General features: G+C 42.2%; 1 protein-coding gene across 1 annotated transcript; it reads right to left on the bottom strand.

Moving 5' to 3' along the window:
* Positions 1-1,220: 1,220 nt before the first annotated feature.
* LOC128714009 (ribitol 5-phosphate transferase FKRP) lies at positions 1,221-16,947 on the bottom strand. Its single transcript, XM_053808886.1, has 3 exons — positions 15,976-16,947; positions 10,096-10,212; positions 1,221-2,078 (listed from the first exon to the last, which is right to left on the bottom strand). Exons 1-3 carry the CDS (start codon positions 16,945-16,947, stop codon positions 1,221-1,223), a joined length of 1,947 nt encoding a protein of 648 aa, XP_053664861.1.
* Positions 16,948-17,904: the final 957 nt, after the last annotated feature.

Genomic DNA, 17,904 nt, shown 5'->3' with positions numbered 1-17,904 from the left:
TTTCAGCCAGAGAAACGCAATCGGACAACAGTGTTCAACAGTTTTGCAATGAGTTTGGAGGAAGCTGTTTTACTTTTATTCTCTAACAGTTCTAACATGTACACACAGGTATCTGTTACGCGTTTGAATGCAAGGTTCAAGAGAGAAAGAGAGGGAGAAAAGGAAGTATGTTTTAATATGTTTTGTTATTTATCTATTTCTCCTTGTGGTTAGTAGATTTGTTTTACTTCTTTTTTTATTTCCATTAAACACAGATTTTTCTATAATAAAGTAGAAAATGAAGCGAACATTGTTAGTATTACTGTTAGCACCATTTGATGGAAACGAAAACGGCTTATAAAACTGTTTGTAAGTAACATACGTAAGTTAAGTTTAGTAAAATCATTGAGAAGACTCTGTAAGAAAGGATATGATTAATATTATAACATATTTAACAAAATACTATCATCATCACTAACATCAACTATTTGTCAAATATGTTATGTATGCTTTGTTGTGCTCTTCTTGATTTGATTGATTTTATCATTAATTTTCATAAAATTGTACGTGTGTATTACACTTGGGGATTTCGCTTAATGTTTCATTATTTTCCAAACACTAATTGACAAAATGGGCTTTATGTTGGGGGGTTTGCTTGTTTTTTCTCTGTTACAGCGTTGACTGGTTTTGTATTGCGAATTGTAGATTTTTTGTTTTAATTTTTTCCTTTTCTTTGTTTTGCTGATTGGTTAACAATTGCAGATCTTTAGAGTAGTGATGTGTTGTGTTATTGTTATGATTTGATATATCATCTCGTGTTTAGTTGCTTACGTTAATTTATCACATTCGCTATACGGGTTTTCTAATCTTTGCTTAACGTTTTACGCGTTTTCATATCACGTAAACATTTGCAAAAGCGCACCTTTTTGATACAAATAAAACATTGTTCTATAAATTCCGATGGCAAAAAACAAAATCCTTATTTCTTTCACTATTATGCTGTAAGCCTAACGAGAGGGAAAAAGTAATGTAAGCACGCATATAAAAAGGAATAAATTTACGTAGTGTTCAATTTAGTTTGGTTTGTTTGGTGTCTTCCTTGAGATGCACTTATGAGTTGCGAGTTATTATTTACATTGTTCCATGTGTTTGTTTTGCGAATTTTTCCTACATTTGCATACTTTCGTTTCTCGAACGCTAGCGCTACCTATATTTGCTCGCCAGTACCAGTGTTTTGGCTTCTATTTTACCTTTTTCACCTCAAGATACTCTATCACATTGTTCGGACACATGATGGGTTTGCCGAGGAACAGCACCGTGGACATTGGGTGTAGGAATTCCACGGAAAATTTTCGTGCCTTCCAACCGTAAAATCCGCTCGGTCGCACCAACTCTCCACTGGACAGATCGAACGGCAGCAGATTGACGGCGATCGTGTTCACCTTGGAGAACTGCACCCGGAAATAGTGTCCGTCGGTTGCTTTCAGCCAATGGAAACCAGCTTCGTCGGTGTACGGGCGGGCCTGGGCTTTGCGTAACGCCACCGAACGCTGCACATCGTCCCCATTGAAGCTGAGATCGATTTCGTACGCATCGGGCGATAGCCCTTTCAGCTCGATCGCATCACGAAGCGCCCGATTGTCGAGCCAGTAGCGAATGCCGACGTTTTCAAACTCATCCACCACGTGGCGAAAGACGGCTTTCAGCTTCTCCATGCAGCAGGGTGGCGTGTTCCGGCCAAGGTACCGATAGAACGGTCGTCCATTGTGCACCTGTCCGATGCAGCTACGCGTTTGCTTCTCGCACCCGTAGAACGTGATCTCCGTTAGCAGGGAGATGGTTTGATTGTTGTGTTCGTAGCTTTTGACGTACTTGCGCCGGGCGCTGGCGGCAGCGGCCGACGAACCGTACGGTGCCGGTCCACCGCCCCGACCCAGACTCTTATCGTACAGATAGTTTTTGCGGATCACTTTCTTCACCTGCAGCCGGCGGTACAGTGCCTTAAACTGTTCCTTGCGCTGGTTGCGTCGTTTCGTCTTCGTGTGATAAGAAGTGAACAGCTTGCGGCCATCCTGGAATGCTCCATTCAGCAGTACTTTCTGGTGCCGGAGATAAGCAGGAAAGCGACCGAACCATGCGAAAGAGAACAGAACGAGCGAAATATTAGATCTTGGTGATGGTGAACAAGTGGTGGAACTTTCGGCGTACGGAGTTTCCACCGTGCCATGATTGGGCCGGGGAAAACAATCTCATTTCCATTTCTTCCGGAAGCAAAGCAAAGACAAACGTGTTGAAGATAACGACAAAAACGGAACGGAACTACCCAAAACGGGGGAATGGATTTTTGTGGTTTTGTTTGCCGAGCGAAGTGGATCAATCGATTGGATGCGAGTTTCGACTTGCGTAGCCTCACTGTTTGGTGTCGTCTTGGCCCTCCTTGGGTACGTTTCCCCCTTTTTCCACACATGGTTAGGTGGTAGGAAATCGATTTGTGCTGCAATTTTCACGTGTGCCTCGAAGCCAGAATAGTTTTTTGTCGGGTTCGGTTCACCAGAAACACTGGAGCAGGAGAACAATTTGGAGAATGAAAATGAACGAGCGAGCTGTTTTTTTTTTGTTGTTGGGTAGGATAATAACGGTACCGAAATCGAAGGAAAGAATGCAAATTTCCTTTCCGATGCAAACGATATTCAACCCGGTTTGCCATCACCGGGAACCCGGATGTAAGGGAAATAGGTTTCGATTTCCTAGGAAGAAAAGCGCTCGCACACAACCCAGACAGACTGATCGGGTTGCGTGTTATCGTTTCGCTATCTCGTGGCCTTAATCTAGCTAATGGAAGGTGCTTATGCTTCGTATGCTTTACGTGTGTTTCTAAGAAAATGTGCACCTTTATGTGAGTATTATTCTTAACAAATGCGTTAAACCAATTTGGCGCAACATTGGGTAGGTAAATGGAGGCGAAATTGAGACATTATATGAGCTATTTGTATGGTTCTACTCACTTTTGATCTGATAGTTGCAGTACAATATTTTGTTTTTGGTTCAATACGAATCTAATGTCATTAAAACTTACTCAACGCTATTGATAACATGTTATGTTTGTTAATATTGAAGCAGTGTTTAACGAATATTCCACATTATAGTTCACATATGATAATGGCCACATCTACATTTTATTCCTCTGCTCACATGTCGAATATGGACAGAAGGCTGTTGACCATTTCTCTAAATCTGACTCTGACAATGACACAGTGTCTGTCAAAGGTGTCTTGGTGGTTTAGTATCAATATGCCTTAGCACTCGTCTGTGAAGCAGACCACCCGTCGATGACTATCTTGAGGCAATCCAGAAGACTTTAAAAGTCGTTCTACGATAGCGATGAGTTGTGACACGAATCAGGCATAGGACAGCAATGATATTGCTATTTCTGAATGAACTGTTATTGGGTATTCTGTATAAGTGGGATGTTTGACTTGAAGATGCCAAGGTTCCTTATCGTCCAAGACTTATTACCATGGAGGACTACCGAATGACGCAGGGTGCAATATATGCTGCGTTATGTAAGGTTGTGGAGTCCATAGTAGATATGATTTTCCATCACAGTGCTCCTCCGGATTTGTTTAGGTTGTCATCCGAAGTTACGATTGTATCTAAGTAGCAGAACTCGTTTACTACTTCAAGATCATTATCATCAACTGATATTATATTCCCCAGGTGCATCTTTTCACGGTTAGAGCCTCTGGCGAGGTATTTTGTCTTCATCCGTTAGTCAATTTAGTGCATGATTGATCACCAATACGATAGATAAAAAAAAATAAAACTATTCTTGCTTTTTTTGCAGTAGACGAAGATCGCAAATGTACTGAATTTATTCAACATACCGTATAATATACTGTATTAAAAAGCTTCTATTAATGGAATCGTACTCGTCGGTTGATTTGCACAGGCACCACTCAATCAATCAAAATCTTGTCTACCGACTGCTTTATAAACCCAATGTGACCGCGATACGCCCTTCCCCGAAAATACGAAACCACGTGACGGAAAATTGTTGTCCCATTTGCATGCCATATGAGGGAAGCGAAAAGCGGCAAAAGCTTTTACTTATGCTTAGCCCCATAAGGCACGACCATCGCTCGTATCGCCGTTTCGCGTACGAATGTGAAGTGCCTTGAAATTGAATTGCAAATATACCGCCCCGACATACACTTGCCGGTCATCATTCATGCCATTGAGGACGCCCCACGGCTCAACCATATCAAACATCTTCGCTCTGGCAAATGAGCGCCAAACGGAACATCTTGTACACAGCTTTATGCTTTGCACGGAATGAAGAACAGCGCACATGGCGAACCGCACGCCATGTATGTACAAAGCGATCGTTAGGCGAAAATTAAATTCACCCAACAATGGTGTGCATCGTTATCAACACCGCTTGGGAAAGCAGTGCCGTTGGCAGGCATAATAATCATTGGGCGCATTGATTCGCATTCGGAGTGGGACGGGGTACCGTGGAATTGTTAATTGTATTCCTTTGTGATGGCAGTAGGCGAAGTTTTAAGTAGGGTTTTCGAACTGCATACGTACGAGATATGATTTGGCGAGAAAAGAAAAGTCTACTATGACGCTTTGTTCCGTAAAGCATGTACGGTAAGGTGCAGAAAAGTACAATTCTATAAAAAGTTCTATTTGTTGACAACAGTACATAATTTTAATGAAATAGATAATGCTTTCATACGGTACGAAAAATACAATATGATAATTCAATTTTTTTATAAAAACTAAATTTGCTCTCGTGACTGCGTCACTCGCAATATTTGCAAAGCTCTCCTTTTTTCTCCAACTGACGGTAAATTGCTTTTCTTTTCTCTATTGTTTCTAATACCGTATCTTCTCTTAAGTAGTAGTCCTTGATGAAAAAGACGGTACAAGGCTGATGAGCTGCTAACGGAAACATTCCGATTCCCTGCTGACCCAGATATGAAGGAAAGGAAATTAACGAAGAATAAATAGTGATGGAAGCACAGCAAACGGGTAAGCAAGTGGTGGTGGTTGAGGACTCAAATTAGAAAGCATGTGAACCTGCCCACCGTACGCTAGCGACGCAATGAAATGTTGGGACGTCCCATGTTGGAAGGTGGTTTTTCATTAGCCATTGTTTTCGGGATGAAAACTGTTTGCTTTTGGGATTGTTTTCTATTTGCCTTTTCTTTTCGCTTTCTTTTCCTTGCTCCAGTGAACCGATTTTTCCATTATCTTTAGTCCATCTGTGACGGGACAGTTCATTTTCGGGCTGTACTTGTGATGTACGTTTGAGCTTTTTCTTTACCGTGGAGGCCATGTGAAAGAAGATAGGAAGTGAGAGAGGGAGAGAGAAAGAGAGAGAGAGAGATAGAGCGGGAGAGCAGAGTCGGAAAAGCTGTTTCTCTCTGGTGAGTGTTTTTCAGACATCAACATCCCTTCCCCTTCATTTACCTCCTTTCCTCATAAATTTCCCCACCCTCTAACATCAGGAGCCGTAACTTAGCAATCCATGGAGAAGCTGCCGGCATGTTGTTGCTTTCTTTCTTTGTTATTCAACTTCTTCACTTCGCGTAAGATCCATGGACTCCATGGGAGGAGAGGCAGCATTTCGGCAAGGTCATTCCACTACCGTTTTGGTGGAGAGGGGGTAACACAGTAACGTGGCTGACATCGTAAAACTCAAATATTTATCTTCATAATACCGGGTAACTCGGAGTTTTTGTAGCGTTTCGCCCGTCAAAACCGTTGTTAGAGGACTTTTAGCGGAAGCTACGGCAAGCCGGTACGGCAGTACCGTGTTTATCCTTCAATTGAAGGAAAACTCCAGCGCCAGCAAAGGATTCCAAGCTGTCTGAGAGTGAGTTTCTTTTTCGTCTTCCCTTTCTTAAAGTTAGTGGCAAGTTGTGGGCAAGTTGTCAAGCGATAAAGTTTAAGATACGTGTGCACTTCAGCTCGGGGCGCTGAGATGGATGAATGGCACGGATAAAAGGATGGATATATTTGGATGGGTTGACGTTTTGACGGAGGGGGGGTAAAGTAAAATTGGTGCCACTTGACTCTTGACGATGCTTTCTCATCGTCACCGTTGGGTACGTCTTTCAAACACTCGATAGTCTACCACTAACATCGTCATGATCATCATCATTGGGGCGGGAAAGTTATCCGATTTGGTTTCGTTATTATCCTTTCCTGTCAGCCAGTTGTTATCCAACATTCCTTCGCACAAACCGGGACACTTCATGCGTGATGTTGCGCGTGTAGGAAATGAGGTTTTACCTGAAACCTTTTAAAATTAGCTCACCGTGAGCGGAGGCAAACGAGCCCATGACATAATGCCGCGGCCCGTCAACCACAGTGATTGTGCGTATGGATATGAGCGTTAGCAGCATGAGTGCGTCGGATGCCGTTTCCGCTTGAGACGTTTACACACAAATCCACTTACTTGAGGCTAACTTTCGTTAAATTTTGCGAAGAAATATTTTTTCTGGTGGAGCAGGAAATATGAGATTGTTTCCTGGAATGGCCTGATGGATTGGATTTATGTTTATTTGACTGAAGAGTACGAAAAAAGAGAGATGATATTGAACCCTTGCCTAAGAGGGACTTTATTTGTGCGGTTTCAATTCGGTCTAATATTTTGAATTTAATGTAATTTTTTTTTTGTTTTCGTTAGAACGGCGTTGGTCGCATTAGTCAGTCCTTGGTACGAGGGATTGGTCCGGACGAGATTTTGGTCCGGTCCGTTCGTGTAAAGACCGGCGCCGCCACCATCACACCACGGGGCCGCTCCAATATAAAAATTCTAACAAACAATATTTTAAGTATTTAAAATAACTTTTTCACAGTTATGAAACAACATTGAAACTTTCAATGTTAATATAAGAAAAGCTAAAGAAGTTAACAAAGATGGAAAAAGAATCCAAGAAAACAAATGAAAGTTGAATGAAATCTTTCGTTTTGTTTGTTCGTAAAATGATGAATTATTAATTACATTCATGGGTGTATTTTTATATTTCATAAAGATTTGTCGTATGTCAGATTTTTATCCCTCATTACAAACAATTTTGTTCAAGTTATTGAAGACCTTTATAAATAAATGAGGTATAATTTCAATAATTAATAGCAAGGATTTGGTTTCTGTCCATGTTTCATTAAAAACGTGGCAAACCCCTTAAGCTTTTCTTTCCTATGGCTTTGAATAGACCTTCTTTCGTGCTTTACAGTGCCTTATGATCGCGAAAGGAATGTACATAACATTCCTTTACAGAATGAGAACCCATTCCAAAGTTTTCATCTTTATGCGAGCGGCATTTCGAAGGGTCGAGGTCAAATTGACTTGGCGCCATGATTTTTTTTTTTGCCGCTGTTCTGGTCCATTTTTCCTTTGATAACTTACCCTGAGAATGAATCCCATACCAATGAAGCGCAATATAGATGGGTGGAAGTATTTGTGCACAAAATAGCTATCGAATAGTACGCTACAACCGGCATGAAAAGCTACCATTTAAGAACCATTTAAGCGCCGAAGCTTTAGCACTTGAAGGTAGAATGTAGAATGAAACAAGCGGGAAAAAATAACCTTCCCACGTCATCGAACAAGCAATGCAAGGACGAGAGCTTTGTTGAAAAAAGGAAAAGGTTGTCTGAAAAAAAAAACCCCTCCGAATAACTTCAAGGCAGCGATTTTTGTCCTATCAATACTTTCGCAACTAGTACAGCGGGCTCTTCCATATGCGCCCAAAGGATGACGACAAAAGGGAAAGCTTTTCAAGGATTAGCTTAAAAACGGTTCTCGGAACAAAAACGAATGGTTCTCTAAAACATCAAGTGACACATTGGTTTCATTTGGAGCACAATTTCCAAGCGTTCGGCTTAACCGGTTCCTTCTACCGTGGAAACCATCATCCTTAAACGATCGTCAGATGGAATTCACCTGAACGGTGGTTACCATTTTTAAATTCGTCATGTCAGGACCAACTCCCGGCCAGCTAAATGGTGAAAAGCAAGAAATATGTCGGCTGGTTGGGGAGGAACACAAAACAAACCAACAAAAACCACGCATGAATCGTTCGGATTCTTCACCTGAAGAGGAGAATTGGATGGTGAAATTTGGCGTGTCGGAAGTAGTGGCTGGCAAATGTACTGCCGCACAGCCAGCCGTACACAAAAGCGTTGCGTACACCACAGGTACACCACGCGTGTGGGAAGTGAATTTTTATATAGGCGGGCAAACAAGGGAACGGGGAGTGTTCCTGCGGTGAATACCGAATGCGGGATGGTGGACAGAAAGATGAAGTGTTCATATAACCATTTGCCAACGGGGGTCGACATTTTGTTCGGTTCTTTTGAACGGAGCACGGTGTACCCGGCACCACAACCAGGCGCGCAGGAATTGGGTTTTTTTTTGTCGGGGAAGCCATTTTATTTGTTTGGTCGGCAAAATTTGGGTCCCGTTTTGTAGTGCTGGTGTGGGGTGTGGGAGAGCCCACGTCTCGCGCATTCGTTCTTCCTCCGGTAAGCCAGATTGTGATAAATGTGACTAGCTAACGTACGGGTTTCGAGTGCCGCACTATGGTAAAGTTGTTGGGAAGAACGCTGTGAATGAATGTGCGGAAATAAGCTTCAAATAGTTTTATGTATTCATCCACTAAGTAGTATTTGTTTGCTATAATTGTGCAATGACATTCTGGTTCTTTATAACTTTGTTTTATAAATGTCAATTTGCCCTTGTTTATTTTTTTATCAAAACCCAACAGCATTTTTAAACATCACATCATTACTCTTAAAACATCGAGTAACTCATAATTATGATACTGTCTTTATATGTGAAGTAGCATTTTGTGTGTATAGTTTAACATTATTTAAAATTGTTCTGCAGAAAACTTTAGTTGTTATTTTATTTATATTGACACTTTTTTAACTAGTTTATCTAGTGGCATGATGGTAGCGGCACCAGACAATTCTAATGAAAAAACAAAAAATTAATATTGCAATTTTAAAAATAAATTTAAAAAGAATGAAAGAATTAATGAAAAAAAGAGTACAAAGTACAGTTAAATATGACCTAAATAAAACTAACTTTAAAACAAAATAAAAGAAAGATAATTAGTAGCGTTAAAATTGATGTAAATAGCAACAAACATAAAAGTTGGCAAATAAAGAAAGCAGATTGATCTTATGTCCATCGTGACGCACACTGTGGCGGTGCCGAAAAGAAGGGGCAAACAGTCGGAACGCATTGAAGCAGAATGAACCCATGAATGGCAAACCCATAGGACGAATCTAAATCGCTTAGAGAACAGCACCTTAAAAGTAACCACCTTCCCGCTCGTCCCGCCCCCTATTCATCCCCTTTCCAGCAACAAAGGGCAAAAGGGCATTAAATCTACACCCCAAAAGGGGCTGCAGCCGTGGTGCGTCGCTTAATCGGTTTCCAGAGAGGGATAGACGTTTTTCGGGCCGAGACGAATGAACCAAAATGGCCACGGAGCTAAAGTCCCAACGCAACCGAGACAGGCTCTGAGGGGGAGGGGGCGAAAGCTCGAGACAAGGCAGGAAAGCTCGTAACGTTTAATGATTTTACGCTTCGATGCCTAATGTGATGCGAGATGGTGTTGCTCCGTGTTTTCACTAACCGAACCGAACTAAAAGTCTGCGCTGGGTGAATTTTTCTTCACGAAACTTGAGGACTCATGGTGTCCGAAATTGAAACCGGAAGATAGGCAACACATACACACAAAAAACACCATGCCGAAGTGGCAAGAAATTGTATGAAAAAGTATGAACGAAAGTATGATGTACGGTCAGATGGGTAGAACGGAACAAAACGGAACTGAAAGGAACTACACCACGTCGTAACCATATCCCGGAATTGCACTTCCGGCAACACAATCGTTCAGCGTTGGTGTTGGCAAACGGGGAACCGAGCGAAACAATCACAAACGTGGCAACCAATTTCCCGGAATCCCGTTCGTGGCAAACGTGGCACAGTAAACTGTTCTAGCTGCTGTTGTTTGGCTTTTGTTTTCGGGGCCGTTTAGGGCCGGATGGACGCGGAAACGGATGGCGTTAGTAATACTCGGTACGAACCTTGACGCCGGCAAGCTTTGCCTGAATGTAGAACACATCCGGGAAGGGGGACGCCAGTGCGTCGGGCATCTCCTTTAGCAGCTCCGTCTCGACCAGGAGGGCGTGCTTCTGTTTGAACTGTAAAGAGACCAAGAGAAAGAAAGGCCCCGCAAGGGGCGAGAAAAAGATATTAAGTTTGTTTCGTCGCAACAGGAAGGAGGAAAGCAGACGAAAGCTGCCGCAGCATCTTCCCGAACGGGAAGTCGTTTTGTGAACGAACGGTGACGGAGGAATGAGTTCGTCTTTTTTTTTTTGAGGATGGATGAAGAACTGTGCCTTGAAGCACCTGTCCTGTCGCATCTGATTGCAGTGGCTTAGGGCTCGAACGAAGGTGTGGCAAGTCTGCTCCAGCGCTAGATGCCTCTGGTGTGGCAACCGCCCTACCTTCGTGTGAGAACGGGGAATTTTATTGTGGAAGAAAGTCAATATTGCTGTAACGATGCTGGGTGAATATGAAATGTATACAAAAATCATAATACCTTCAGCATCGGAAGTTGTTATGTGGCACTGGTGCTTCGCACGCCTGCAGTCAGTCAGTTGATGAAGTCGTTTCCTAAGTAGAACGTTGGTTTATTCCCGTTTAAAGCGTATAGAGGAGATCCAATGGATGGAGGGATCGTTGGATCAGTTTAGGCGGGGAATCAGATTTGCCAAACGTAGCCAATTTTATATACAGAAATGTATCAAATTTGGCTTAAAAATATAAGAACTTTGGTTTTTTTTTCGACGTTGAGCACTTATGTTTTAGTATGTCCTTGGTTTCATTACTACTTTTTTACTAATAATTTCGTTGAAGAAATGCATTTCGGGAAGTTTACACCAACGAACGGAATAAAATTGTGTAAATTTCTACGGAAAGAGCACCACAGGGTTTGCCTCTGGTATCAACTAGATGAAGAAAAACTCCCGAACATCATTGGAGATTTCATGGTGGTGCAGCTTTTACCGTGTTGAGCCGAACTGTTCGTGCAGATGATGGCACTGTACAAGACAGGTTACATGATGTTCGTACTTTCATCAAATTTGGATTGCACGATTACATCGAGTACGATTACATCGAGAAACCGATTGAAGTGCGTGGTAGTCAAGCCCTGCACTAGACAGTTCCACGCAACTCTTTGACAGCATTGAAAAAAAAAAAACAAATCGTTACCTGTGCAACAAGCGAAAGGAAGTTATTTAGCAGTATTATCCGCACTCAGTATACCAAAATGTGATTGTTATGAACATTCGCAAAGTGAATTATAATTTGTTAAAATGTTAAAGAATCGTCATTTTAATCCTACCGTGCTATGTGTCATGGATACAGTTCAATGTGTGTTAAGTATTCAGAACACAATTTTGAGAGATAAATTAATCATAACGATTGCAGTTGGGTTAAAGGAAAAGCATGCACAATGACCAATTCTATCGTTCTCATTGATGGAAGTGTACTGTACTTTATTAAATGTCGTAAACTATCCTGCCGTCGTGATCATCGTTCAAATTTGAATGTTTAAATGGCTTAAAAACTACTGCGAATTTGAAAATTGTTCTTAGTGGAAGGTTTTATAAGGAACATGACCCTTGATAAAACTATTTATTTGTAAGATACTTCAAGTCATGAACCGATAGTTATATACATTTGAACTTTTAATGAAACAAATACCACATTCATGGTTGCATCTTTGATTAAGCCCTGATTAAGCATTTGCTGCAGAATGAACTTTCATTTGTCCGATATCCTCTTAGGCCATGCAAAGAAAGATTGAGATGGTTGGTAGGCACCTCAGAGGATGCTGACTTAAAGTTGACATATGATTTATAACGCCACAGTACACAAGTAAAGGGAAAATGCTCTATTGTTTAGTACAATGCATTGTAGTTTCACGCCGCCTTTTCCTCAGATATATTTTCACTCACGAAAAAATGCTGCCCCATCTCATCAGACACATTTTGTAATATTAATCTCTTTACTAGACACACCAGCAACAACAGAAAAAGAAACCATTTTTCCCATCAGGATTCAATTTAACAGTAACATTCCAGTAGCGGAGAGAGTAGACTGTGGCATGATTAATATTTTTCCTGACAGTCTGTTCCATCTTTGCTCTGTGGACTGTCCATCCTTTTCCAGCGGGATTGCACGCGTATAATAAAAAAAGGGGAAGAGGAAAACCCCGTCAACTGTCAGGTCAGTTTCTCAAGCGCAGCGTGACAGCATTTCCAGCGTTCGAAAGAAAGAAATGTTCCATCCGGGCTGATACAATCGGAAAGGTATCATTTGGACACGTTATATTCCGATTGGCCTCTTACGGTAGAAGCACGGTGAGTGCAGCAACCGAAAAGCGGGAGACTATGGGTAGAGTATTGTGCAGCTACCATTGTGCGAAGTTCTAACCAAAATGGAAAATAAAAAAATTCCCCGTAGCAAGACAAACTAGCCACATCATTGCCGGGAGGGAGGTATTTTTTCTCTGGGAATAGTTTTTTGCTCTGTACATCAGGTTGAAATATCAAAAGTGGCAGCAAAACCGTATGCCTCAATTTGTCGCATCGAGACACAGAGAGCCGATGCCATCGTGCAGCCATGCTGCTGAAAGCCATCGGTCCCAGATTGACGGTGCCAGCGACAACGATGGCGTCCGGTGTGCGAAGAGACCGCTTTCGGATGGCCGAAAGTCTGGAGCAGTGCTGTTGCACACCCGATTGCAATCAAGTGTGCCGTGCAAGCGCAAGGGCACGGTGGCACGGGATGCTTTGATGGGAAAAATGAAACCGATCGTTTCTTTACGGTGTCCGTGTTGGCCTTTTGACCTTATTTTCGAACAGTTTTACTCGTTGCAGATGAATCGTTTCGTGTGCAAGTTTGCACAAACACTTCGTTCGTAGTCACGGGGTTCTGCTAAAAGGTTAAACTTAGATTTAACAACCGGTCAAATAGATTTATGTTTTAATCTTGAGGACAGCAAAGGAAGGATAAGGATGAAAAGTATTTAGTTAAATAAATATTTAATAGAATAAAGATAGATATCCACTAGCAATGATATCAACATATGAGTAGTTATAATGATATCTATATGACGCAATATGATATATATATTGCGTTTAAAATAATATATAATTAATATCATGCTTTTCTTGTTAAATTTAAATTGATATTGTCCATTACTTGTGTACAATACAATACAATATGTACTATAAGTACAAAATTAATGTCGGTACAGATTTACATTCTCAAACTCGGTGCTAAATCGTTGATACGTTTTAGCCCGACCGGTCCCTGCTTAAATTGCACGTATAACGAATCGTCCCATTCTCCCGAATCTCTCACCTTCAGAAAATTTATGCGTAAGTGAAAAATTAAATAAAAATTAGATTTGCGCTACGCATCGTTGAGGAAATTAATTTGGAATATTATCATCATCCCCATAATTTTCCACTGCCAGGCATAACGTGGCCCGAACGGGAGCGCGTTCTACACGTGGCTTATCTTTTCATCGAACTAAACCAATGAACATGCTGTCCATTGCAGGCATATTTTAAAAGCACACGCTTTCCTTCGGTTGTGTACCCCGTGTACCACACATTCGCACATCATTATTCGGATGTATGGACCGTGGTACGGACACGCACAGCCGGTAGCGGCAGTGGCACACTGGCGTTCAGAATTTATGACGCAATAATAATATATATATTGCACCATGGAAATATTCATGGTGACAAACACGAAGGAGGAAGGAATAATGGTACCCTTTCGTTCCTTTTCGGGTCTCACTAACACAGGAGCTAAAAATGGTGTCCACAAATGGATAATGGAAATTTGACGATGCTGTTTGGTATGCAAAACCGGTCGGTAATGATATCGCCGGTCGTTGAATCGTGCAAAGAGTATATAAATATGGATGGTGGCCGCAAGCTCACAAGAAACACGATGGTCCGGTGGACGTGGTTTTGTTCGGCCGGCACCGCCAATGCTTTATTTATTTTGTGTTCAAAATATGCAAAATATCTTTAATTACTGGTTTTAGCTTTCGTTAATGGGAATCGTTAAGTAAAGGGTGAAGATTTTCATTTATTAAAATCTATGTTGTAGAGTGACTATTTTCCCTGTAAATGACCCATCAAGTACATTACAAAAACTATGATCCTCTTTGTTCGCAATAGACATGTCTTAAAATTCGCTGTAATGTTACTATGTTGTAATTTTATTGAAAAAAGAGCGAAAAATTCTGTTGTGATTATCTTCAAAGTCGTCTATGGGTTTCTAGACGATTAATGATCTTTTCGCTGATTGCACAAATGAATGGGCAATGAAGCAAAATCGCTACCCATTTCGACAGAATGTTATGGTGAAGTAAGGCAATAAAACAGTTTTGAACATTGACCTTCGCTCAAGAAAATGTCCCGCCAGTTTCCTCTGCATGTTGTGGCGCAAAACTATTGTCGTTCTTGACCTGTCTTGATTTATCACCGGCTGGATGGAAGCATACAAAGCCAAACATTAAGAAGAGCACACAAGTACAACCTTGAATTTGTTATAGTTTTAAGCAGGACAAAGTCCTCAAAGGCAGACAACTCCAGTCTATGAGACCATGACTCCTTTAAAGTCAACAACTTATTATTTTATTAAAGCCTATCTAGAGCTATTTTAGAGATTTTTTTCAACTCCGTTAATTTATATTATATTTAATTTATCATTTAACATTTAAATGTTATCAGTTATGATCACAAATCTAGGCTAAATTAGTTGACCCACCATATTGACCCCACCACCATAAAAGTTGCAAAAATTGATCGTTTGGTGGGACCAACTCTGGAACGACAACTGTGAGCTATCTCGGGCTCCAAAGGCAAATAAGAAAAAAAAAACTTTTACCATATTTCAGATACGATTTACATTTCGTCATCACTTACTTTAAGAAACCAATGAATGTTTAAAAGCCAAAAGTTTAATATGGAATCTGGAATGGTAAGCTTTGGTCTTTAGGTCTTTAATGGCCCTTGCGGGAATATTAAACACCGATTGCCCGAATGAAATGGGACTGCGCTACGCTAGATGGTAAAGCCGAGAGCCTGAATTAGTTTCGTAAGACATCGAATAATCGGTCGGTTGGTACCAGTACCACAGTCCATGGCCACAGAGGCGATGTTGTTTGTGTACCTTTTCCCGAACGGGACGCAAAACTTACGAAACCGGAATCATCGACCACATGATTGTATGGTTCACCATGATTGCGTGTTATAAATCAAATTAAGTGAGCCATGAAATGGGCCAACCAGCAGTGTATTGCTGTGTGCTTAAGGCTATTATGGATAACGTGTGGAAATAAAAAAAAAACTCTCACTGCAAAACGAACGTACTGCACGGACAGGCGATGTCATTTGTGTTCCTGATGACTTTCACCACAATTAGAAAATAGAACAGAGGATTGTTATTATTTAACTTTGCCCCTTGATTAGTTTTAATAATCCTGTAAATGGTGTTTTTTTTTATTTAAAAGGTGAATGCAGTGTTTCTCAGCCCAACTCGAAACAGACGCCATGAATGTCAACATCATCGCTTGCTATGTTAATATGTAATATACGGAAATCATTGAAATCGACGGTGGTGAGATTCAGAGCTGTTGAGACAGTTTTGAGAAGGGCTGAGAAACACTGCAAAACGTCAACACAAAAATGAAACATTATTAACTTCAAAAACGATGCTCAAATTAGCACAATTAAGTTTTCAGATTTGTATGGAAATGTTCCTCAAATAGTAATCATCAACTTCCTGAAAGATTAGTATAATATGGTCTTAAATTGATCATCAACACACACACAAGATCCTTTTTATGCGATCATCATCATTCTACTTACCATATCGCATCGGTCCGTCTCATTCCCGGTCACGTACTCCAGCGTCCAGTTGGGCAGATCCAGCTGCATCTGTACACAGTTGGCAGCACCCTTCGCATTGGAGCCAAACGGTACCGCAACGATGCGCCTTTCCGGTTTACGGTTCGGATCGAACGATCCACCACCGTGCCCGTTCTGCTTCAGCAGCAAGTGCTGATGCTGCTGCAGCAACAGCTCACTGCCGGACGGTGTGTCGATTTCGCGCAACATCCGGGACAGCAAACCGCGCCCCGTTAGACGCACACTGTCCGGCATAAACAGTACGTAGCGCGTGGTCACATGCAGCACCGGGAACGTATCCTTGAGCGTTTTGGTGACATCGTACGCCAGGTGAAAGAAGCGCACGTTACTGCCCTCGGTGAACCAGGCCGGTACGGTGGAACGGGACCCCGAGCTATGATTCCCCCCCGTCCCAACCGACGCGGGTGGGTTGAAGATGTCGAGCGGTGGGTAGGGTAGCTCCGGTGCGATCACGAACACACTCACACCGGGTATGAGTGCCGTCACACTACCGATCGACTGCAGCAGATCGTTATCGAAGTCGTAAAAGTCACGAAACACGAACGTGATACTTTTGCGCAGGAATCCGTTCGTATGCTGCACACGTTCCTTGGCGTTCGGGCGTCCATCGGCGTCCTCCGTGAGGGTGGGTTTGAGCCGCATCCGGTTCAGCGTGGCACCGCCCGGATCACCAACCCGGTACGAGCTTTCGTAGCTAACGAGCGGGATCGAATCGGGGGCCGCGCCAAGCCGTCTCGGAAGTGCTCCCGGTCCGCGGAAACCGTCCCCACCGGTAAGCGACTCCGCCAGGTAGTGGCCACTGGTAAGGAAGTACTTCCACGAGTAGTAGAACACGATCAGGTTGAAGCAGATCATGAAGAATATGAACAGCTTCCCGTACTTCATGCGCATCTTCATGCCCTTCGTTTGCATCAGTCCCTCCGGTTGGGTGAGCGATGCGAATGGAGATGTGTGCCGTTGTTCCACTTAATGTTCCACTAGCCACTCAGGGGTGTAATGGGAGTGCAGAAAGGAGGCAAGCATCCCTGCGCTCATAAAAACATGATTAGCAATCCCATCAGCTTCGATCCCTTCGGGGCCATTTTTGGGGTCGCTTCGCTCGGTTGCGCTTATCCTACGGCTGTTCCGCTCCGTCCTAGGCTTCTCATCACACTTCATCGGCCGTAACACAGACACACGTACGTACAATTACACTACCATGGAAGGAGATTCCGAGGGTCTTTTTTTTTTTTGGTGTGTGGTTGCCTCTGCTTTACAAATCCAACCCGACCTTTGGTTTTACTTTCACCTACAGATTTGCCGATGCGAGTGGATTTGTTGTTTTGCTTTCGGATGGGGTGATTCACATGGTAATCGAATTATGGCCATCGACCGGAGTGTCGTCTACCGTTGCTTCCGCTGGAGCGAACAAACCGAACAAATCGAGAACAAAAGAATGAATGGAACTGTTTGGCCGGAGCGATAGGCAATGGTGAGGAAAATTAAGCGTTGATTGGATGAAAAGGGATGTCTGTTTTGTTCGGTGGTTGGAATGTTTGGACAAGTGCCTTCACATGCTGATATACTGTGCGTACACTCGCATGCACAAAGCTTGTTTTAGTAGAAACTTGGGGCCATTTTAAGTATACAGGCGCTTATGGTTGAATTTTCATATGCAAAATTTTAACCATAATTCGCTGATAAATCTCATTGCTGTTAGCACACACAACTCATCTATTCTAGTAATTTAGCAATAGTGATGCACTTTTATGCAGCAATGCATTGCTCTACTGTGGCTGCACTTTGCAAAACAGCACATAATCCCTCTCCCGTTGTGCTAGTAAGAGAAGGGTTTTGCAGTAAATTGCAGAAGTATTACTGCCACTGCTC

This window comes from Anopheles marshallii, chromosome 3 (assembly GCF_943734725.1).
Source record: "Anopheles marshallii chromosome 3, idAnoMarsDA_429_01, whole genome shotgun sequence".
Lineage (NCBI taxonomy): Eukaryota > Metazoa > Arthropoda > Insecta > Diptera > Culicidae > Anopheles > Anopheles marshallii.
Note: the sequence above shows the minus strand (reverse complement) of the source record. Positions and strands in the feature narration are given on the sequence as shown.

Bases quoted from the DNA above. Each gene is read 5' to 3' on its own strand.
- LOC128714009 (XM_053808886.1), bottom strand. From the start codon at position 16,947: ATGCAAACGAAGGGCATGAAGATGCGCATGAAGTACGGGAAGCTGTTC. The intron at 10,213-15,975 runs GTAAGTAGAATG...GTCTCTTTACAG, and splicing joins AGACGGACCGATGCGATATG to TTCAAACAGAAGCACGCCCT. The intron at 2,079-10,095 runs GTTCGTACCGAG...CTCCGGCACCAG, and splicing joins CAAAGCTTGCCGGCGTCAAG to AAAGTACTGCTGAATGGAGC.